The 25,028-nt window shown below is 45.6% G+C and overlaps 1 protein-coding gene across 5 annotated transcripts in view; it reads left to right on the top strand.

The window, feature by feature from the left end:
* ARMC9 (armadillo repeat containing 9) overlaps positions 1–25,028 on the top strand; it is a 433,139-nt gene that overhangs the window by 346,522 nt on the left and 61,589 nt on the right. For all 5 annotated transcript variants that reach the window (XM_063916557.1, XM_063916560.1, XM_063916558.1 and 2 more), the window contains 6 exons: positions 4,767–4,856; positions 5,009–5,102; positions 11,367–11,490; positions 16,554–16,693; positions 16,859–16,935; positions 17,727–17,801. In XM_063916557.1, the coding sequence (XP_063772627.1) occupies positions 4,767–4,856; positions 5,009–5,102; positions 11,367–11,490; positions 16,554–16,693; positions 16,859–16,935; positions 17,727–17,801 (600 nt within the window). The remainder of the gene's footprint in view (positions 1–4,766; positions 4,857–5,008; positions 5,103–11,366; positions 11,491–16,553; positions 16,694–16,858; positions 16,936–17,726; positions 17,802–25,028) is intronic.

Genomic DNA, 25,028 nt, shown 5'->3' with positions numbered 1-25,028 from the left:
GGACCCCAGGGTGGGAGGCCGACTTCTGCAGTTCACCCAGGCCTGGTTAAAGACCACTTCAGATGCCTGGGTGTGGTAAGTTGTCTCTCACGGATACGCAATCGCTTTCTAGAGACGCCCCCCTCGCCAGTTCTGTTCAACTGTTATCACCTCCGATCCGTTGAAAGCGCAAGCTCTACACCTGGTTGTACAATCCCCCTTGGAAGCAGGAGTAGTAGTGCTGGTGCCTCTGTCTCAGAGAGGCAGGGGCTACTATTCGACCCTGTTTCTAGTTCCAAAACCAAATGGGTCTTTCCAGCCTATCCTCAACCTCAAATCATTGAACAAGTTTGTGAGAGTGTCCAAATTCCGTATGGAAACCCTGTGTTCTATTGTTCTGGCCATGGAACCCGAGGACTATATAGTATCCCTGGACATACAGGATGCTTACCTGCACATACCTATTGCCATTTCGCATCAGCAATATCTGCGGTTAGCTATTTTCAACCTTCATTTTCAATTCCAGGCTCTGCCATTTGGACTGGCCATGGCACCTCGGATTTTCGGAAGGTCATGGCCGTGATGACGGCTTTCCTCCGTCGTCAGGGAATCGGGATCCTGCCGTATCTGGACGAATTGCTGATTCTGGTGAACTCCCAAGATGTCCTTCTCAGTCAACTGGAGATGTCGGTCCAATTCCTACAAGCCCATGGGTGGCTCATCAATTGGAAGAAGTCTTCGCTGGTCCCTACTCGGAGCATGGTGCACCTGGGGGCGCTGCTGGACACCCACAGCCAAAGACCGTTTCTGTCTCCAGAGAAGGTTCTGAAACTTCAGAAAAAGATCAGATACTTCCTCTCTCGCCCGAGAGTGTTGATACACTCTTAGTGGACATGTGGGGCCTACCAGATGTAGACCTGATGGCGTCTCGACACAATCACAAGGTTCCGGTCTTCAGAGCAAGGACAAAGTATCCTCAGGCAGCGTTCGTGTACGCACTGGCAATTCATGAAACTTTCGACTGCCATACGTGTTTCCTCCAGTGTCACTCCTGCCCACGGTAGTACGGAAGTTCAAGCAAGAAGGAGGAATACTACTTGTAGTCGCTCCAGCGTGGCCCAGATGGCATTGGTTCTCAGACCTGCAGGGTCTCTCGATAGAGCGTCCTCAATGCCCAGACCTCCTCACTCAGGGCCCTTGTGTCTACCCGGACCTGGCCAGACTGGCTTTAATGACGTGGCGTTTGAAGCATCACTCATGAGAGCGAAAGGATTCTCTGAGGCGGTCTTTCAAACCATGTTGAAAGCCTGTAAACCGGCTTCGGCTCGGATTTATTACAGGGTCTGGAATTCTTACTTCACCTGGTGTGCTAGTAAGAATTATGATGCATATACTTTCAGCACTTCCAGGCTTTTGGTTTTTCTACACCAAGGTTTAGACTTGGGCCTTCGTCTGGCTTCCCTCAAAGTCCATATATCTGACTTGTCGGTGTGGTTTCAGAGAAAAATTGCGTCTCTTCCTGACGTTCACACTTTCACTCAGGGTGTTTAATGGATTCAGCCTCCATATGTCCCTCCTGTAGCTCCATGGGATCTGTCTGTCATTCTGAATGCCCTACAAGAGTCTCCATTTGAACCTCTTGAGTCTGTGGACCTTATATGCCTTACGCTTAAGGTCGTGTTTCTGTTGGCTATTGCCTCTGCTAGAAGGGTGTCAGACTTAGGCGCTTTGTCCTGTTGTCAACCCTTTCTGATTTTTCACCGTGACCAAGCAGTTCTTCGAACTCGCCCAGGTTATTTGCCTAAGGTGGTATCATCTTTTAACTTTAACCAGGAGATTGTGGTTTCCGGCCTTCATCTTTTCTGGTTTGTCCTCCAAAGAACGGTCTTTGGATGTGGTACCGGCTCTCCGTATTTATGTGGAAAGGACTGCCTCTATTAGGAGGTCAGATTCCCTTTTTGTACTTTTTGGTTTTCACAAACGTGGCTGGCCTGCAAATAAGCAAACCTTGGCCAAATGGAATAGAATAGTGATTGCACAAGCCTATGCGCAGGCTGGGCTCCCAGCTCCTGCTGCTATCAAACCCCATTCTACTCGATCTGTTGGACCTTCTTGGGCGGCCCGCCGTGGCGCGTCCGCAGAACAGTTGTGCAAGGCGGCTACGTAGTCCTCAATGAACACATTCATGAGGTTTTATGCCTTTGATACTTCGCCTCCCAGGATGCTTCCTTGGCCGCCGGGTTCTTGTGCCCGCTACAGTGTGTCCCCTCCCATGAGGAACTGCTTTAGGACATCCCTGATGTACTTCCTGTGGAATCCCAATGTACCCCGCTGCAGAAAAGGAGATTTATGGTGAGACTTATCATTGTTAAATCTCTTTCTGCGAGGTACACTGGATTCCAGAGGGCGCCCACCCTGACGCACTTAGCTTCTTTGGATTTGTATGGCATTAGCTGCTAGTCCCTTCTCCTGTCGTGAGAATGTGGTTCTATGTGACTAACATCTACCGCCTCTCTTACCTGCTACTGCATTGGACTGTTTAACAAAACTGAGCTCCAGTGCCTGGAGGCGGGGCTATAGAGGAGGCGGTGCAGTGCGTCCTGGGAACAGTCCAAGCTTTAGCCTGTTGGTGCCTCGTATCAAGATCCACCTCTACACCCCGATGTATTCGCCTGTGGAATCCAGTGTACCTCGTAGAAATAGATTTAACAATGGTAAGTCTACAATAAATCTCCTTTTTCCTAAACATCGGGTTTACGTACATCCCTGAGTTACGCCATCTATTCTAAAAATAAACTGTGTGGTGTACAGTATTCACTTTTGAATCCCATTCACTACATAACAAAACTATTATGAGCTGAAGTGATTTATTCCTGCTGAAATTTCCTTTTAGCTTCTGTACTGACTCATTTCTAACACAGTCATCTTTCAGGTTTTTCCACACAGTTAGGCAATACGCGATTGCTGTACATTACTGAGCTGGAACACCTCTAACTGATTTAACGTAATCGGATAGAGCCACATTTACCCATATACAGGCAAACATACCTCCCACCTTTTACTGACTGCCAAGTGGGACCCTTTTTGCGTGGCAAAGCCGCGGTCACCCAAAAAGGGTGTGTGACCTGTTGTAAAGGGGGCGTGGCTTCACAGGAATGCTGCTGAAGTGAGCCACGTCCCCATTTTCCGTCACTATGGGGGCATGGCCAGCACTCAGTGAGCTGCTGGCATGCGCCCTGTTCCTGTGTCTCCTGTGAATAGACCACTGCTCTGCTAAGCAGGGCAGCGAGTGGCAGGATCCTCCCAACTGCCCGCCCCCCCACCACCACCACCACCACCACACACACACACACACACACACACACAGATGCCGCGGGAAACTGCTGCCTGCGAGTGGGACAGCGGGACGGTACCAAAATAACTGGTCTGTACTATAAAAATCGGGATAGTTGGGAGGTATGCGCAAACAAATGACAGTGTATGCCAGGTTATAAATCTGAGAAATACAGGTACATAACTTTTTTGTTCAATATGTATATCATATTTTATAATACTGGCCCAAACTGAGTGCCAGAGCAGTACGGCATTGCGCCCTGTGCCATCCCCGCCCCCTGAACACATGACATCACATGGAGGGGCTGTGCTGTCGGCACAGGTAAGTACAGCACTGCATAGATCGTCCTTAGAACAGACTCTCTGCCTCCTGTGATGCTCTGGGCAGCTCTGCATCAGCTATACTGGCTACAGGGTGTTGTCAGAGGCACCCTGATGCTTGTGTATGAATACACAGACATTGGATGCACATCTGTCGATAATCGACCTTTGAGTAACACTGTGGTCACGCAGCATGGCCATCAGAAATAAAATGCCGGCACCAACTGTGTATGAGATCGCAGTCGCCATCTATGAAACACCCCTGAAATAGTCACGATGCGTCTGCATTTTAGTTGCCACTTCCCCATTACCCCCCACACACGCTATCTTAGTGCCAATCACCTTGCTAATAAATATTCACTGTGACCCCCTGTTGCAAAACCACCATGGCACATACGCAGTGTGACTTATACGCATGCGCAGTGGCAAACAATCGCTCCACTGCATACAGTATCAACATGTCTGAATCAGGTTGCCTAATGGTTGAAAAGTGCTTCATCACTGTGACTGGCCTTACAGAATACAGGACAATAATGCCTGGAATACAGGACAATAATACCTCGCTTTGCCTGGAAGAATTCTGTGAAAGTCTGCATATTTGCCAAATCACACGATTGGTCCAGTGTCTGTGTGGTGATATTGTGCTGCTGTATGTCTCACATCACTTAAATTGTTAGCTCATTTAGGCAGGGCTAACTTTATTTTAACTGTTTTATGTTGTTATATTTATTTTGTTTTGTTTGTGTCAACGTACACCTCTTTTGTGTTAAAGTAAATAAAAGATAATCTATATCTTGCTATTATTATTTTGTGTTGCCTTTTCTCCTTCTGTCACATCACATTCAAACAGGACGTGAAAAATGAGCGCTTTGGAATAAGCAGAACTAATACTCCTTTCACACTACACTCAAAATCCCCGGTTATGGAAAGTGAATGTGCAGCAACCTGGGATTTTGCAGTGTGTAAAGGAAAACGGGTTCCCGTCCCTGCTCTTTACCAGGGTAGGGACTGAGACCCAGGAATTTGCCGGCTCGCTAGACTTGCAGCTTGTCTGAAAGAGGCAGAAGATGTGTTTTATACTTTGAAATCAGTGTTGTCAGTTTGTGTTTCAATATGTTTTGTTTTTTTCTCAGCGCTTTACTTGTTCCCAGCCCGGGGAACAGAGAGACACCGTTCTTCAGGCTTATATAACAAATGATCTTTTAGACTACCAGAATGGGAAGGTGAGCAGGATATAAATACAATGCACAAACTTCCCTGTATCCTTATTAATGTTGATCCCACCCTCCAACTCCTTGAGAATGGAGTCCAAAATATTGCAGGTGTACTATTAAGATATCTGTAAAAACGTTCTTCTGTTTGCTTTTGTCTCCAGAATAGAAATGTTTTGCAGCTACTCCATTCCAAAAATGAGGTAGTGAGACAATACACTGCCCGCCTCATCAATGCTTTTGCATCATTAGCTGACGGTAAGACACATTTCTAAATATATTTTTATGGACAAGTTTATGTATAATATAGTAACAGTCATCTACATTTACAATGGCATTTAAAGAGAGTTATGGAGAGGTTGTTAAATCCTTTCTTTGCCAATAAACGTTTTATTTGTGTTAGAGGGATGCCCTCTTTATGCATGATTCACCTATACTGCAGGGATCTCTGCCAATAGCCTTAGGTATTCCTGGGCTCCTCCCGTAGCTGCGGTTCTGCTATTATATTGCTAGTGTAACACTGTAGGGGTGCAAGGTGCCTTTTCCTGGGGAATATGGCAGCCCGCAGCAGCTGAGGAACAACACAAGTCCAGTTTCTGGTACAACTGACCCCGGCCAGTTTTATTGAAACAGAAAATAAAACAAACCCCAAAATAAAAATACCTTGCCTGTCCGGCACTAACTAAACATAAGATGTTCCTAACTGTCACTAAACAAAACACAGAGTTCTTCAGTACATACTGTATAGCTTACTTGCATCAGAAAGCGTGTCTCTCACACACAGATCCTGCAGCCTTCCCAGGCAGTCTGCCCATTCTAATCAGGTTAGAAGCACTATATCACTCTTACACAGCTGAAACCCTGATTAGCCCTCTGTGAGGCCAAAGACCCGAACTGGGCCCAATGTCTAGAACTCGCCTTATCTCTCTCTCAGAGCCTTTTCCCAGCTTTTACAGCAAACTGAAAAGGTTCAGACAAAACAAAAAGCATTTTTCCTAGAAGTTAACATTTTCTAAAACATGTAAGACAAGAACCTGGGACAAATATACCTGCCCTCAAACACTATCCCAGTGTTCTTGTCACATATCCCCCTCCCCTGTTTCGACCTAGGGGCCGGAACACTTGTAGCCCCCAAACAGAAGATGCGAGACAATGCATCTGCGTTGGCCAATTGTGTTCCCGGTCTATGTTCGACAGTAAACTTAAAGTCCTGCAACGCTAGAAACCATCTAGTTACACGAGCATTCTTGCCTCTATTTACATACATCCATTTTAAAGGGGCATGGTCTGTCACTAGTCTGAATTGTCTACCCAAGAGGTAATATCTCAAGGTATCTAGTGCCCACTTAATGGCCAAAGCCTCCTTTTCCACAATGGCATACCTTTTTTCATGCTCATTGAGTTTCCTACTCAAATAAATGATAGGGTGTTCGTCCCCATCTCTGGTTTGGGACAGCACAGCACCTATCCCTACCTCTGAGGCATCTGTCTGTACCACAAATTCTTTTGAAAAATCTGGTGTTATCAACACCGGTTGTGAACACAAAGCCACTTTTAACGCTTGGAACGCCTTTTCTGCATCAGGGTTCCATTTCACCACATTTGACTGCTTCCCTTTGGTAAGGTCTGACAACGGCACCGCTGTGGTCGCAAAATTAGGAATAAACCGTCTATAGTACCCAGTAATTCCCAAAAAAGCCCTTACCTGTTTTTTATTCACTGGACGAGGCCAGTTTTGAATAGCATCAACTTTATTCAATTGGGGCCTAATCAGACCTCTGCCTATGGTGAAGCCCAAGTATTTGACCTCCTCCATTGCGAGGCAGCACTTCTTTGGGTTAGCAGTTAACCCTGCCTCTCTGATTGAGTCCAGTACTGCTTGTACTTTAACCAAATGTGACCCCCAGTCTGTACTGTGAATTACCACATCATCCAAATAGGCAGCTGCATATTTTCTATGGGGCCTCAAAATTTTATCCATCGCCCGTTGAAAGGTTGCTGGAGCCCCATGCAACCCAAAGGGTAACATCTTATACTGGTACAGCCCCTCCGGAACCGAAAAGGCTGTTTTTTCTTTGGCGCTATCAGATAAAGGTATTTGCCAGTAACCTTTGGTCAGGTCCAATGTGGTGAGAAACCTGGCTGTTCCCAGCCTTTCTACAAGCTCATCCACACGGGGCATGGGGTATGCGTCAAACTTGGACACCTCATTTAACTTACGAAAGTCATTACAGAAGCGTATGCTACCGTCGGGCTTCGGGATGAGCACTATGGGACTGGACCACTCACTGTTACACTCCTCTATGACTCCAAGTTCTAACATGGTTTTAACTTCCTTAGAAATAGCTTCTCGCTGAGCTTCAGGAATCCTATATGGCTTTAAATGAACCCTGACCCCTGGTTCTGTGACAATGTCATGTTTTATTATGGTCGTTCGGCCAGGCAGCTCTGAAAATACCTCCCTATTTTGGATGAGAAATTCTTTAACCTGATTGTTCTGATCAGCTGATAATGTCTCTGACACCTTCACTGCGGGAAGCAGCCGGGGTGAAGACACCGAAGGGCAAGGCTCCGCTGACAGAGACAACCTATCTTTCCAGGGTTTGATTAAGTTAACATGGTAGATCTGTTCGGGTTTTCTCTTTCCCGGCTGGTATACTTTGTAATTAACCTCATTCACTTTTTCCCTAATCTCAAATGGACCCTGCCATTTAGCTAGGAATTTGCTTTCCACAGTGGGTACCAAAACAAGAACTCTATCTCCAGGAGCAAATTCCCGTATCTTGGCACTCCGGTTATAGACCCTCTGTTGAGCACTTTGGGCCTGTTCCATGTGCTCTCTGACAACAGGTACCACGGCTGCAATCCTATCCTGCATTTGTGTTACATGCTCAATAACGCTTCTATAAGGAGTGGGCTGTCCTTCCCACGTCTCTTTGGCAACATCCAACAGCCCTCTGGGGTGTCTACCATACAACAAATCAAATGGAGAAAACCCCGTAGAGGACTGAGGAACTTCTCTGATGGCCATTAACAAGTAGGGCAACAAACAATCCCAGTTTTTTCCATCTCTCTCAACAACCTTTTTTAACATACTTTTTAATGTTTTATTAAACCTTTCCACCAACCCGTCAGTTTGGGGATGGTAGATGGACGTCCTGAGGTGAGTGACCTTAAATAACTTGCACAATTCTTTCATGATCCTTGACATAAATGGAGTACCTTGGTCAGTCAAAATTTCTTTTGGTATTCCCACTCTACTAAATACCTGCACCAGCTCCCTAGCTATCGCCTTGGTTGTGATAGTGCGTAAAGGGACAGCCTCAGGATATCGAGTGGCATAGTCCATAATTACCAGGATATACTGATGGCCCCGAGCAGACTTTAACAAGGGCCCCACGAGATCCATGGCTATTCTGTCAAACGGGACCTCTATAATAGGCATGGGAACTAGTGGGCTCCTGAAATGGGGTCTAGGGGCATGATACTGGCATTCAGGACAGGAAGAACAATATTCAGACACTTCTTTATAAACCCCTGGCCAAAAGAACCTTTGTAAAACTCTTTCAGTGGTTTTTTCTGCCCCTAAATGTCCTGCGGTAACGTGACTATGAGCTAAATCTAGTACCGTTCTCCGATAAGGCTGGGGAACTACCAGCTGTTCCACCACATCCTCACCCCTTTTGACAATGTGGTACAAGAGCTCATTACAGATGGCCATGTGGGGATACGTAACCCTGTCACCTGGTACCACAGGTTCCCCATTAACAATCTTAACATTCTCTCTAGCCTTTATTAAGGTAGGATCCTTTAACTGTTCAGACGCAAACAGATCCTTCTTTACCTCCAGGTCAGGCACGCTTTCAGTTCTAACTACTATGTCTCTGTTCCCGGCAAGAGGGTCCTCACTGGACTCCCCATCTGTCACTTCCCCAGCCAAACTAGCAAAAGGCAAAGGGCCAGAAAGTTCCGAAGACCCACGTACATCCAAAAAATCACCGGTATTATCAACTGGTTTTTTACTTCTCACATCTGTTGATAACCGTGATTCCCACAGTTTCCAAAAATGAGGAAAATCCCTCCCTATTATGGCCTCATGCACCAAGGTAGGGACCAGTCCCACTTTAACCATTGCTGACCCACAATAAGTTTCTATATTCACCTCAGCAGTGGCATAATATTGGGTATCCCCATGTATGCAAGTTACCCCAATAGGTATTTGCTGGACCTTTAAGGGGTTCACTAACCCAGCTTTCACGAGGGTAACCAAACTTCCTGAATCTAGCAAGGCCTCTACCCGGTTACCTTCTAAGAACACATCACACATTTGTTTTTCCAGCTCAGGTGAAGGTACCACAGTACAGGCTAACCTAGCAAAGAAAGACATTCTGCGACATTCAAAGGCAGCATCACATTGCATGGGTTCTTGCGTGACTGGGCAATTGGCAATAACATGACCTGGCATACCACACCTAAAACATTTAACCACACGATTACCAACCCATTTGGGCAGCATAGACCGTTCTAGCCCCATTGGCCTGTTTCCAGGGCCAGTGTTTACAGTCTCTCCAGCCTTGCGTTCTCTTAACCGCCCAGCAACGTTTTCCCACGGAACAGTCTTACCAGTCTTTACTGAAGGGCGCTGTCGAGGATCTATGGGTTGCTGGGTGGTCATCAGTAGTTCCTCTGCTGCCAAATACCTCTCTACCATGTCCACTAATTGGTCAGCAGTACCCGGGTTTCCATGGCTCACCCACTTGCGCAGGACCATGGGCAAAGATCTCAAGTAGCGGTCCATGACGACTCTTTCCACCATCTGGGGACCAGTTAATGTCTCTGGCTGCAGCCATTTTTTTGTTAGCTGAATAAGGTCGTGCATCTGGGAGCGCGGAGGCTTCTCCATGGCGTACAGCCAACGGTGCACCCGTTGCGCTCGTACTGACAGCGTGACTCCCAGGCGGGTCAGGATCTCAGTCTTTAGTTTATCATAGTCCCGAGCCTCAGCAGGGCTTAAATCAAAGTAAGCTTTTTGGGGCTCACCTGACAGGAAAGGTGCCAGCAGACTGGCCCACTGTGCTTTCGGCCAGTTCTCACGCTCGGCAGTCCTTTCAAACGTGGTCAGATAGGCCTCCACATCATCAGCCTCTGTCATTTTCTGCAGGAAGTGACTGGCCCGTATAGAACTAGAGCTGGTTGGAGCACTGACGGCCACATCTCCAACCCGAGCTGCAAGTCTCTGCACCACTTCTGTTAAGGCCTCTCTATCCTGACGCTGTTGCCTGTAAAGTTCATCAACAACTGCCTGCTGTTGTCTCTTATTTTCCTCCATTGCCACCTGCTGTAGTCTCCAATTTTCCTCCATTGCCACCTGCTGCTGTCGGTTGGCCTCCTGCTGAGCCGCTGTAGCTTGCAGCAAGGCTTTAAGCAGATCCTCCATGTCAACAGATTTTTCAGGCGGCTTTGCAGCTGCTTTCACCCAGGACATATATCAAACCCTCAGGGGTGAGTCTCAGTAACTTCACACTGGGCTGTATCTGCATAAACCAACGTTTTCTGCAGGCCTCACAAAGCTGCTGCTTTCACTTATGCGCAGAACGGCCTGCTCGCATTCTCCACCAAGTTGTAACACTGTAGGGGTGCAAGGTGCCTTTTCCTGGGGAATATGGCAGCCCGCAGCAGCTGAGGAACAACACAAGTCCAGTTTCTGGTACAACTGACCCCGGCCAGTTTTATTGAAACAGAAAATAAAACAAACCCCAAAATAAAAATACCTTGCCTGTCCGGCACTAACTAAACATAAGATGTTCCTAACTGTCACTAAACAAAACACAGAGTTCTTCAGTACATACTGTATAGCTTACTTGCATCAGAAAGCGTGTCTCTCACACACAGATCCTGCAGCCTTCCCAGGCAGTCTGCCCATACTAATCAGGTTAGAAGCACTATATCACTCTTACACAGCTGAAACCCTAATTAGCCCTCTGTGAGGCCAAAGACCCGAACTGGGCCCAATGTCTAGAACTCGCCTTATCTCTCTCTCAGAGCCTTTTCCCAGCTTTTACAGCAAACTGAAAAGGTTCAGACAAAACAAAAAGCATTTTTCCTAGAAGTTAACATTTTCTAAAACATGTAAGACAAGAACCTGGGACAAATATACCTGCCCTCAAACACTATCCCAGTGTTCTTGTCACACTAGTTATAAAGTGTCGGCTCAGGTGGATTAGCGAAATGTTAATCCTGGGACCCTGCTAAATAGAGCAGATGGTTAGGAGCCCCATGGTTGAGTTATTATGGGAATACAAGATTATTTTAGTAAGATTTTTATAGTGAAAAGACCCGTGTATGTGCAGCACTAGTTCCACAGCCTTATACCTTCCATCTTCTGTATTTTGCAAATACTGGAGACCATATAAACAAAGGCATGCGCCCCCACATAAACATACCGGTAAAGCACCTAATATTTATACATAAACTTATGATACATGATGTATAAGGAATTTACACCATTCTTCCGTGTTGCAGGCCGTGCATATCTTAGCCAGAGCCCTAATTTGCTACGCTCACTAGAGGAAACCCTGCGGGCAGAAGAGCAAGATTCCATTACCAGGGAGAATATATTGGGCTCTCTGCAAAAACTTAGTCTCGGGTAAGATCCATCTACTGCTGGCTGTGACGTCTTGGCGTGTAGATGATTAGCACTCAATTCAGTAAACATTACAATTGTATCATGCGTTGCTTAATATTTCCTGTAGTGTGTGTAGCTACGTATAGGTAATGTGATCATCCTGGTTATTTATATATTCACCTTTGTTCTTTCATATATTGATCTCTCATTTCCCTGTTCTTTTCCGTTCAGTATTTTAATTGTCTTTTCTTTTATTGGCAAATCTAGCCCTTCCTACAGTATGCTGCTATGTATCTTCCCGTTCTATTCAGGCTGGTGTCCTTTATTTCGTGCAAATCGCAGGGACCATTTGTTAGATGCCACAGTGTGTATTAATCTTTATTATTGCATTAGTGTTTACCTTAGCAGGTGTAACTGCAGAACGTGATCAAAGGGTTACAAAGCAAGTCTTATACATAGATCAAGATTATGTATGGCTTTGCCGCTGGCAGATAGAAGTATTATATTTCACCTTTGCCATTAAATATAAGGATATACAGTATTTCGGCACATGATTGCGTGAACACTCCCAGTGGTTGTAGGTCTCTGAGTTTACCTAGTGATAACCTTTACAGTATTATTTATAGGTAAGCAAATACATTGATACTAGGCAGTCTGTTTCCAAGGGTGCACTAGAAGACTATTAACCATTCATGTTAAACATTTCAATTTTACAAAAAGTCTCTTGCATTCCATTTCAGTGGGGGCAAATGTAAATGGAGGAATATATAGCAAAAGATTTTTTTAATTAGTTGGATGGATGGGCTCTGAAAAAGCAAAATACAATACGTTTCTTGGGAATAGTAGTCCTAAAGAATGGCAGTTTCGAAACTTTGTTCCTTGAAATATAGTGACCTCATAAAAAGGAAACCACAATAGTGTTGTACATTCCAATATGCTGTCAATGATCCCAGGTGCAAACGTAAGGTATACAATATGATAAAATGTTCCACCGACTTAAACATTGGGACGGGGTTCCCTTCGTAGAACCTCAAGAAATGCCCTTACAGCTAAGACGCTTGAATGGGGGCACATCATCAATCATCTTTATATCCTCACAATGTCAATACATCTGTATGTGGCATCATAGATTCTTCATGGTATATTAGTCATAAATAGGAGAAAAACGTTTAATAGTGTATTAAGGTTTTTTTTGTTTTGTGTTTATTAAAAGGAAATAACACGAACAATAACAAACAAAAAGTCAATAAGAAAACCTGTTTCACGTATACTAAATGTAAAAATAAATCCTGCTGGTTTACACAAATCTTTCAAGGCCTGCTGTGTCATTTACTAAGTTACCCAGTCCCGGAAACCAAGCACCTCTTGTGCCATTTCCATTCATGCTTTAAACATGTTAGCTAGCAAGAACATATTTCTGTATTGTCGTGACATCAACTAGGTCACCTGGGGTTTAATGAAGGAGAACCACTGTGGCCAACTGTGGGAATGATGGACTGCATTCTGTGTTCCAGTACCAAATTGAGTCTTCAGAGCATGTCTTCATTGAAAGTACCAGAAGGACATCTTGTAGGGGACTCCAAATACGTCAAAATTGATCAGAGGACTTCAAAGTATCCACTGAATACAGCTCCCCAAATGAGGCCATCCTCGACTGCATTCCGGGGGTGCCCCCCCCCCCCTTCCCGACTGCATTCCAAAGTAACTAGTGCATTCAATGTAATTACCCCCCTCTAAGAGGAGCATTGAGTTCATTTTCCAATTATGAGTCAGTCATTCTCATCACCTAGCGGAATAGAGGGAGATTGTATTTCAGAGGCTTTGTCATCAAGCTTGTAGAAAAATGTGTTCTGACCCTTTCTGAGTACCAAGCATGTAAATCAGTGTCCCCAGCACTTACTGCCTCAAGTACCCAATTTGCGCTGCATAAAAATAGTCAGAAATTCAAACGTTCCAACCTCTCAGAGCTTTTGTTCTGCACACTGTGTGGACACTTTATTCCTAGGCACTTTGTCCATCCAGATCAAAGAGGAGACAAAATGATCAATCCGTCAGAATAAACACCGGGGATTGTTGTAAACATGCAAAGAAGTTTTGGTTGGATAACCATCTTCACATGGTTGATCGTAAGCATCATAGGGCGCGGTAGCCACTTCAATGCTAGACTTAAGCAAGTAGATTTGGGGTTGGACATTAAGTAGTTGATTCTGAGGGCCTAATTCAGACCTGATCGCTGTGCTGCAAATTACACTGTCCTGCGATCAGACAGTCGCCGCCTAGGGGGAGTGAAAATTTGCCCCGTGTAAGTGTGTGATCGCATGTGTGCGCTGTGCGAAAAATCCACTCAGTCAGTGGACAGCTGCAAAATCATTTGCATCACACTCACCATCGAATATTTTTCCCATTCTGTGCAGTCTGTGCATAGCTCAATACTTACTCCTACAGTGCGAAGAAATCAGGCTGATCGGGACCGGAGCTGATGTCGCACACCCGCCCTGAAAACGCTTTGGGATGCCTGTGTTTTTCCAGACACTCCCTGAAAACGGCCAATTACCACCCACAAACGTCCTCTTTCTGTCAACCACCTTGCGACACGCCTTCACATTGCGGTGCATGCGCAGTAGTTCGATAATCTCCCCCTGTGCAAAAACTCACAGCAGTGATCAGGTCTGAATCGCGCGTCGCTATCGCCGGTTCTAGATTGGCCTGCATGCAGGCACAATCTAGTTACATCACTCACTTCACCGCTGGGTTACGTGAGCGTCCCCCCTCACTCAGCACACATAGTGCTGAGCGGGGGGGGGGGGGGGATGTGTGCTGAGCGTTCTGTGATAAATCGCTCAGTACACATATACCCGTGTGTTCCCCTCTTTACAGTTCAGCTTTTAAGACTTTCCATGGCTAAGCACAGATGGTTAAATCAAAGTGCTTGAGTTACTAATTAAGTTATGCCTTGAGGATCGAGTTTGGGAACATCTGCTTTAAAGGAAACAGTTAACTCCTCATATGTGTACAGTACCAGCGAGATGGTTATTCAACAGAGCTCAATGCCTTGGCAGTACCCAAATAAATTACTGCCACATAATCATCAATCGCATGAGGCAATTGCAACTGTGAGTAAAGCCGTTTAAAGGTTCACCGAATTAGACTATCCAGGCATACTGTAAATCTAGGTTGATTCTGGTGGATTATTTCTGTCATAACCTGTTTTAAGTGATAGCATTTTGGTTAAGATCAGGGGCGTAGCTAGAACTTTGTGAGCCCCAGAGCAGAGTTTTGACACCTACCCGAAACTTCTGCAGAGACACCTTTTGTCCACACTGGTTGTTCATTTTATGCCCTATAATATTGCCCTAGTTAGTTTAATGCACCGTACAGTAATAGTGCCCTAGTTTATTTTCTGCCCATAGTAGGGCCCTAGTTCATTTTCTGCCCCATAGTAGTGCCCTACAGTAGTTCATTTTATGCCCCATAGAAGTGCACTAGGTAATTTTATGCCCTATAGAAATGTACTAGTTCACATTATACCACATAGTGCCACCAATTAATATTATGCCACATTGTATTCTCCCCAGTTCACAATGTGCCACATTGTAGTGCTGCCAGTACACAATATGCCACACAGTGCCTGCCAGTTCACATGATGCCACACAAAGGGTGAGGATCGACCAGTTCCTACCTGAGGAGGATACTTCCTAATTCAGGACATTCCAGTTTGAGTGGAGATGTTCTTAGTTTAGGCACACTGTTCCTTTCTGGGACAGTCCTAAATTGGGAGCTCAGTTTGGGCCTCCAGCTTCACAAAGGCTGTAAATAAGGAGAAGTCTACTCTTCAACAATGCTGGGCTTAATGATTAGCTCGGCTGGTCTGTGAGCATGAAACCGGATTGGATTGTGGGAGATGGATCATATCAGTGTGGAACTTTACTGAGAGGGAGAGACAGAGATCGCCACTGACGAGTCCTCCCTTTTCAGTGCTAGGCAATGGTCCAGATCAAATATCTTCGCAGACAATTTTGGGTATTTGGTCGACTGCTATATGAGCTTAGCAATTGCACCCACTATGGCTATGCCCATGGCTAGGAACTTTAATATTGGTTGAGGGTAATGTTATTGAGCGGTTGGAGCCAGGATTCACTTGATCTTTACCTGATTTAAGAGCACAACTATAAGCACATCATATATAGATAGAGGTAAAAAGATATCTACCAACAAATCATTAAAGGTACCAAATGGCCATTGCCCATAGAGAACGCTGGATTGCTTATACAACTTTATACACAAACCATCTAGACATTCCCATTCTGAAGGGACAAAATCACAACATGTACTTTCTCTACAGTAAGCAGAACTTCCAAATATATCCCAACAATGTGGGATATACGATCCCATCTAAGTAGGACAGCAGGCCCACATGACTAGATCACATTTGCGAAGTATATATCAGATTATAATACTGGTAATACACCTCGGGGTAATATTTGGAGTTTGGACTCCTGTCTGGCCAGCGTCATTCAGAATCACCACAACCTTTGTGCATAACTGCTCCATCTTTGCCAGGTAGGCAAGACAACTACCATTTTTATCGACAAATTCAGGGCATGTCTAGCTGACACAATTGCCATTTTTATTACATGCCTCTAAATATACCCACACCATTGGGTGTGACATCCCCCAACCCAGAACTATAAATCAGTTAATTGTTCTTTATACAGGACATTCTTCCACCATGATCATAACATTCAGGATACATATCTAGTTCCAACATCATGTACTCATCTTAATGTATATTTATAGGTTGTGCCATCATAGAAAGCAGCTAGCAATTTGGTTTTGAAAACAGACAAACTAAAACACTCAGATAGTACATGTCTCACATAAATTGGAAATACAGATACTAAACAAGTGATTCAGTTCCAAAAATGAATTTTATAGCTGGCAAGTACTCTGTTTATAATAAAATACACAGAACTGCCACCCATGAAGCAGTATGTCAGAGCTGCAAATAGATTGTACAAAGTGCATTCCAGTACTGTAGATCATCTAATACTTATTTTACATGAAATGAATGGCTTCTGTTCCAGGCGCTCTATGCAGTCAGCCATGATAAAGGATGGTCTGATCTACTGGCTCATACAAGAATTGGAGGACACGGAACATCTTTCTGACTACACTGTGGAGTACTCTGTAGCACTGCTCATGAACCTCTGCTTACGCAGTGCAGGTGTGTACATTTATATCTGCAGTGACTTCGTACTAACATAACTCCTGTTCCCAGTAGGTATGTTACAGGGGAGGAATTATAGTGGGCTTGTATTGTATGAATTATTGTATCTGCTTGTATAACATGTGACCGATAACTGCTCCTGCTAATGTTTGCCTTGTACAGGAAAGAAAACTTGTGCAAAAGCCGCAGGCCGTGTTCTCAAAGTGCTGTCTGACTTACTTGGCCATGAGAACCATGAGGTACAGTATGTGTCTTCTGAAACACGGTATATGGTCTCTCTGGGACTCATTTAAAATTTTGTGCCAGCATACACAACTGTGAGCTACTTGTCTTGCGCATTTCCACTTGCAGCTGAATCGGTATAACCAGGCAGCAACAAGTCATTTGTACATAGGCAAATGTTCTGAGGGCATGTCATGGCTGTGTAGGCAGAATTGCAGGATATTCTGAGTTGTGCAGATCTCTTTTGCCAAAGCTATACTGTAGGGGTGGCACAAATGTGTTGTGATAGCTACTTCTGGAAGCGGATGTATGGGGGCGGTGCGGCCACATTGGATCTCATTCAGAATAGCATGCAAGTCTGTCACAAGTGCGTGCGTGGAAAATAAATGAATGCATACTTGCATGCATCAAAGTGTAATTTACCTGGAGCAACAAATGCAGTATCACAGAGCACATAGCAATGGTCACGCTTGTTTTCAGCTTTAGAAAGTGTCCCATGCACATGCTGATCATGACCAGATGTGGGATGACCGGGTAAGATATAAGTGTGAGTGCTGACAACAATAAATACTTCACTTCTTAGTCTGTCTGCTACCACTTTAGTAACCTAAATTCATTTCTACTATAAAATACTACTCATAAAATACTGTTTGTTTTGAGCCATGCTTTGGATAAATTAGGAGAGTAAATCACGACTGTCTATATTTCATTTTATCATATTTGTATATTTTAATATTAGTAGAACTTTTGTGTCATGTCACATCCTGTGGAATTGGGTATGAACTTGGGTGATGTTTGTACTCCACAGATTCGTCCTTATGTCAATGGAGCACTTTATAGCATCCTAGCTATTACATCCATACGAGAACAAGCCAGAGCCATGGTAAGACTAAGAGAAGACTTAGGCCCAAATGTAATAGCCTGCCTTTTCCAAGCAGTGATAAGATTTTGAAATTGATGTGATGAGATTTGACATTTTTGAAGTCTTGAGATTTAAAGCAGCATTTTATTTAAAAAAAAAAAGTCCAAAAAACAGAATTGTTTTACAGGTGTTATGTACGGACTCCAAACATCCTTTGGAGGATCCTATAACGTTGGAAGAAGTGGAAATTGCCATTAAATTCTTTCCTAATAATAAAGCTCTGGGAGTGGATAGCCTCCCCATCAAGACTCGTATAGATTTCTATGCCCCCAAACTTTTATTGGTTTTTAATTCTTTGTTAGAGCTGGGATCTCTTTTCCCTTCCATGGCGGTAGCCTTGATGGTACTAATCCCAAAGCTGGGTAAAGATCCGCTTTCTCCTTACTCATACTGTTCTATCTCCTTGCTGTCAAGTGATAAAAAAGAATACAAATTCAAACACAACTGCGCAACTGTTGAATGCGGCAACCTGATGGTGAAATTAACAGGAATCTTCACAACAATCCCACAAAGATCAAATACAAAAAATATTCACCACCCTGGTGCACACTCATATGCATAAAGGGTAAAGAAAAAAGTGATTACACAATAATTAAATTGTGTGTCCCCAATTCTTATTTATCTGTGTTCCTTCCAACTCATAAATTTCGTCCGCAGGAAGAAATATTATCTCTGAACAAGAGAAAAGATCATTGTGCAATATTGTCACACATAAAGAAAAAGGGTTTATTAATACATCGCACTCACAATAAAATCGGAATAAGAGCATGTAACCACATATAAGAGGATGGGGCTTGCATCAGGGATCATCAGTTTCCCTCCTAGGTATAATAAGGTTAGGAAGTCCAGAACGTTCCGGGCACCTTCAACTCCCTTGGCAAATGATGTCCCCAGCAAGAGTCCCACAGAAAGTCACCAGCTTAACACGTTTCGGACTTAATTGTCCTTCCTCAGAAGCAAGTGATATCAAGATTCTGGCAAAGCTGCTGGCACTCCGACTTAATAATGTGGTACTTGAAGTAGTACACTCGGACAAGACGGGCTTCATGCCAACCAGGTGCACTGCTCTAAATCTACGCCGTTTGTTCACTTCTATGAGGTGAGGGGATGGACAATGCGGTCGCGGTATTTTTGGACGCAGCCCGTGCTTTTGATATTTTTGAATGGATATACATTTGAGAGGTCTTGACAAGGTTCGGGATAGGACCCAATTTCCTAGCATGGGTTAAACTGTTATATTCCTGTCCAGCAGCTAGAATTACTGTTAACTGTTTTACCACTGACTCCTTTTTACTGGAGAGAGGGACTAGACAGGGGTGCCCACTGTCCCCTTTACTTTTCGCACTTTCCATAGCATGTGCCATTAGAGCCACTACTCGTATAAAGGGGTTTCAGGTTGCTGATCATGAAGAAAAAATTGTCCTATATGCCAACTACATAATTTTATTCTTATCATATATGTTGGGTTCCCTACCTGTCCTCCTTGGTACAGGAATTTGGTTTTTATTCCGGTGTCCAACTGGGACAAATCAGTGATGTTTCCATCACTTGCTTCTACTACACACCCACCTGACTATAATCTCCCCTTAAGGTGCTGCACACAGTTTAAATATCTTGGTATCCAGGTTTCACATTCTTCTGCTGATTTTATTGGCCTAAATTTAACCCCGCAGCTTGATAATTTACGAGCTAAAACTCAAATCTGGCAGAAGCTTCCCTTGTCTGTCACGGCCCATGTTAATCTAAAAAAAAATTATTATCCAGCCAAAATTCTTATGCACACTTCAGAATGCCCCAGTTTATTTTCCACTCTTGCAATTTCGACTACTTTCCCATTGTGTTGCTTCATTTATCTGGGGCTCTAGTCGTGCACGTATTGCTGTTAAACCATTGTGTAGATCTCAGAGTGACAGCGGCGTGGCACTGCCAGACATATACTTATATTATTTAGCCACGCAATTAGCTCAATTAGGTGAATAGGTCACACCTGGGTACTATGGTAATCTCTCCGTGGCACTCCTGGATAAAGCGGGTCTTCAGATTTCCCCACTGCAATTTCTCTGCGCATATTTCAAACATCTGTCTCCCCCCTTTGTTACAACAGGCTTTGAAAGTGTGGAAAGCAGTTGAAAAGTTGTTAAAGGACCCTACTATTGATCGCTGTTCCCCCATTGGCATAATATACATTTCTGCAGCGGGGTACACTGGGATTCCACAGGGAATAACATTGGGGTGTAGAGTTGGATCTTGATCCGAGGCACCAACAGGCTAAAAGCTTTGACTGTTCCCAGGATGCACCGCACCGCTTCCTCTATAACCCCACCTCCGTGCACAGGAGCTCAGTTTTAAAGTTGGTGCCTCATTAACAGGTCACTAACTGGGGGGGCTGCGTTAGGCAGCCCTGAAGAAAAGAAGAATACAGCTTTATTGAAAATACTTCATGGGCCGCAGCACTTTTTATGTCCAGGGGACATACTGTGCTGCGGCTTCATTACCTCCCCATTGCGACGCTGTATACTCCCGCGGCCTGGTTCCCGGGTACTTGCAGCGGAGACGCACCGGTATTCTGGCACACCGCCGCTGCACATCTCCAGGATCGCTTGGCTGCAGGACACGGGGCGGAGGTAAGAGGGACCCCAAGGTGGGACCTGCCGGGCTAAATCGCGTTCCCGCGCGGTCTCCAGGAAACGGACCGCGCGGCTGGAGTGGACATTCTATGGCTCAGAGACCCCACTATATCCACCAGGGTAGCCGGAGCGCAGGTTGGTTTTCTTGATAAACCGTTTGCTAAAGGCTCCATAAGTACTGGTGGTGAAGTCCAGCGTGAGGGGATAAGGCGCTGACCTGTAGCCCCTTCCCCCAGCTCCAGGCGCCATCTTCCGCAGGTGTTCCCGCCCTGGAACTGCTTTCACTTTCTCCCTCACTCCCTGCAGAGATCTGGCGCCATTTCTACAAGAAGGGCTGATCTCAACAGGATTGCTGGGCTGATGTCTCCTCTGTAAAGCCGCCTGTCACAGCGCCGTATTTTTACAGTCACTTGAGTATTCTACATGTCATTTAGAGAGTGTTAGTTAAGAACAAGTGTACTTATAACAGAATAGGTGATACAATTATTCTGTGATATACATCCAGTATTACTTTGCATTGTTATATCTCTGCATATACATTTCTATTGTCATATGTAATTTGCCTGTCCAGTGCAGTATTCTCGTTGTGCACTTTATATCTGCATTGTGTTTGTGACTGAGTATGCCTATATCTGCTGTGTGTTTTCATTTAGTGTATCACACCCTTGCTATCACTATATTCTGTGCTCTGAGAGGATAAGTGCATCAGGGTCCACATTATTTATATTTATATATATATATATTTTTTTTTTATTTTTTTTCAGTTACCCCATACCGACTTCATTCTCTGTTTGTGTTCTGCTTTTTTTAGCACATATATCAGGGAATTGGTATACGGTATTCTTATTGTCTGGCTATATTGTACTGTGTGCCCCACGGCTACATTCCTCATAATGTCTGCCACACAGGCTGGGAATTTCGTGGACGCTCCTGCCTCAGGCAGTGCTGATCCCACGGATTTACCAGGGGGGGGGGGGGGACTGCTGCTGGGGACGTGGGTGCTGGGTCCCATACCTCTCCCACTCCACCTGTAGCTCCTGTGGCCAATCAAGAGCCACCCTGGGTTGCCTTCGCCTGTATGTTAAATAAATTGATAACTCGTCTTACGCTCCCTGTGGGACTACCTGTGCCATTTCAGCCACAAATTGTCCCTGTAGCAAATCCGCCTTGAACAGAGACACTGTCTGCCGAGATACGGATTTTGAATAAAACTTTGGTTAAACACAAGTCTACACCTCAGCCCTCTGGGGCCAAGGGGTACTCCAAGCGTGTTGTTTCCTCCTCCCAATCCACTCATATTTCGGATACTTCTGATGAGGATGGGGCTTATACTGATCCGATCTCTGACTCAGCGGCCTCTGACGGGGAGCCTGTAACTCAGGTTGATGTCCCTGACTTAGTGGAAGCTATCAAAATGGTTCTCCAGATTGATGATGAAGCAGATCCCACTACTGTGTCAAAGAAGCCTGATAAATTCAAGCGCAGAAGGTGGTTAAAGTTGTTTTCCCTCACTCTGACAGTTTTTAATTGACATACGCCAGGAGGCATGGGCTTCACCAGGGAAGAAATTCTCCCTCTCTAAGAAGATGCTAGCTCGCTATCCTATCCCTACGGATTTGAGTACCAAGTGGGAAACTCCACCTCCGGTAGACTCTCATGTCGCACGGATTGTGGTGTCCTCTTCTCTGCCTGTCACCACTGCCACCTCCTTGAAGGAACCGACAGATAAGCGTGTGGAGGGATGCCTGAAGTGAATTTTTTCCATAAATGGGGCGATACATAGACCGAATATTGCGGCCTCCTGGGCTGCAAAAGGTATCGAAGCATAGGTCCAGGTATTGGAGGATGAGCTACCTTCGGCTATTTCTGACATTGCCAGACAGTGTCTGTCTCACATTACCCCACCGCCTCCCACTATATTCAGGAGTCGTCCTCTGAGGCGGGCATCATGGCGGCCACTACGTCTATTTTGGCTCGCCGTATTCTCTGGTTGCGGTCCTGGAAGGTGGAACTGGATTCCAAGAAGACTCTGGAGGTGCTCCCTTTTAAGAGAGATATCCTTTTGGAAAAGATCTAAACAAGATTGTGACTTAGCCTCTGCGAAGACTGCGTGCCTTCCTAATAGTACTCCTTCTGCTCCAAAAGCCAAAAGTACAACTTTTCGTTCCTTTCGGACTTCGGGTAAATCAAAGGGTCAGGTGTACTCGAGACAGCCTCATGCTTCCAAGACCAGTAAGCCCAAATCTAAACAATCCGGGCCTGCCCGTCAGCCTGCTTCCAAACGGGACAAGCCTGCAGCATGACGGGCCGGGCCTCCCCCTGGGGGACTCCAGGGTGGGAGGACGACTTCTGCAGTTCACCCAGGTTTGGTTAAGGACCACTTCAGATGCGTGGGTGCAGGAAGTTGTCTCTCACGGGTACGTGGTCTCCTTCAAGAGACGTCCTCCTCGCCAGTTCTGCACAACGGTCATCCCATCGGACCAATTGAAGGCGCAAGCTCTACACTTGGTTGTACAACCCCTCCTGGAGAAAGGATTGGTGGTGCCGGTGCCTATCTCTTAAAAAGGAAAGGGCTACTACTCGACCCTGTTTCTAGTTCCGAAACCCAGTGGGTCTTTCTGGCCTATTCTCATCCTCAAGTCACTGAACAAATTTGTGAGAGTTTCCAAGTTCTGTATGGAAACACTGCGCTCCATTGTACTGGCCATGGAACCTGGGGACTACATGGTATCCCTGGATATACAGGATGCTTACCTGCATATACCTATTGCCATTTCACATCAGCAATATCTGCGGTTTACTATTAGAAACCTCCATTATCACTTCAGGGCTCTGCCGTTTGGACTAACCACGGCCCCTCGGATTTTCACCAAGGTCATGGCCGTGATGACAACTCCTCTCCATCAACAGGGAATCAGGATCCTGCCGTTTCTGGACGACCTGCTGATCCTGCCAAGCTCCCAAGAGGTCCTCCTGAGTCATCTCCAGCTGACTGTGCAATTCCTCACAGCCCACGCGTGGCTGATCAATTGGAAAAAGTCCTCCCTGGTCCCTGCGCGGTGCATGGTGCACCTGGGGGCTCTACTGGATACACACAGCCAGAGGCTGTTTCTATCTCCGGAGAAAGTCCTGAGGCTTCAGGACAGGATCAGATACTTCCTTTCTCGCCCAAGAGTGTCCCTTCAAGTACTAGGCCTGATAGTGTCGTCTTTTGACATGGTGGAATATGCTCAGTTCCATTCTCGTCCTCTCCAACGCTTAGTCCTCTCCAAGTGGGACGTTCTACCTCAGCGGATCAGGTCTCAAATTATATTCCTGACTCCGGAGGTCCGCTTGTCTCTACCCTGGTGGCTCCAGGATTAATAGTTGAGCAGGGGCCATCCCTTCTGGATTCCTCACTGGGTCCTCTTGACTACAGTCTGAGGGGCTGGAGCGTGGCGTTTGAGCAACATTCTCTTCAGGGTCGCTGGTCCAAGGAGGAGTCTCTCCTCCCCATCAATATTCTGGAACTACGGGCAGTGTTCAATGCATTGACTCTGGCCCTGCCTCTGATAGGGACAGGCCTGTTTAAGTACAATCAGACAACGCAACCACAGTGGCTTACATAAATCATCAAAGCGGCACTCGAAGCCGCACTGCAGTGGTGGAAGTGTCAAGAATTCTTTGTTGGGCGAAACACCATCTGCCAGCAATATCAGCAGTGTTCATTCCGGGTATCCTCAGCTGGGAAGCGGATTTCCTCGGTTGTCAGGACATACACGCCAGAGAATGGAGCCTTCATCCGGAAGTCTTTCAACTCCTAGTGGACAAGTGGGGCCTACCAGATGTAGACCTGATGTCGTCTCAACACAATTACAAGGTTCCGGTCTTCAGATCAACGACAAGGGATCCACAAGCATCGTTCGTGGACGCACTAGCAATTCCATTGGAATTTCAGCTGCCGTAACCTTGTGATTGTTCCTTCCGGTGTATCTCCTGCCCAGGGTACTGCAAGAAGGAGGAGTCCTGCTTCTGGTCGCTCTGGCGTGGCCCAGACGGCATTGGTTCTCAGACCTGCAGGGTCTATCAATGGAATGTCCTCTACTTCCTCAACGCCCAGACCTCCTCATTCAGGGCCCCTGTGTTTACCCAGACCTGGCCAGACTGGCTTTGACGGCATGGCTCTTGAAGCATCAGTCCTGAGGGCCAAAGGATTCTCTGAGGCGGTCATCCAAACTATGCTGAAGGCCCGTAAACCAGCTTCGGTTCGGATTTACTACAGGGTCTGGAACTCTTACTTCACCTGGTGTGCTGCTAAGAACTACGATGTCTATCAGTTCAGAACTTCATGGCTTCTGGCTTTTCAGCAACAAGGCCTGGATTTAGGCCTTCGTCTGGCCTCCCTCAAGGTTCATATTTCTGCCTTGTCGGTGTGGTTTCAGGGGAAAATTGCGTCTATTCCTGACGTTCATACCTTCACTCAGGGTGTTTTGTGGATACAACCTCCTGTTGTTCTTAACGCCCTGCAAGAGTCTCCATTTGAACCTCTTGAGTGTGTGGACCTGAAATGGATTACGCTTGA

This window comes from Pseudophryne corroboree, chromosome 4 (genome assembly GCF_028390025.1).
Source record: "Pseudophryne corroboree isolate aPseCor3 chromosome 4, aPseCor3.hap2, whole genome shotgun sequence".
NCBI lineage: Eukaryota > Metazoa > Chordata > Amphibia > Anura > Myobatrachidae > Pseudophryne > Pseudophryne corroboree.
The sequence above is the reverse complement of the archived record's forward strand: the minus strand, read 5'-3'. Positions and strand labels throughout refer to the sequence as shown.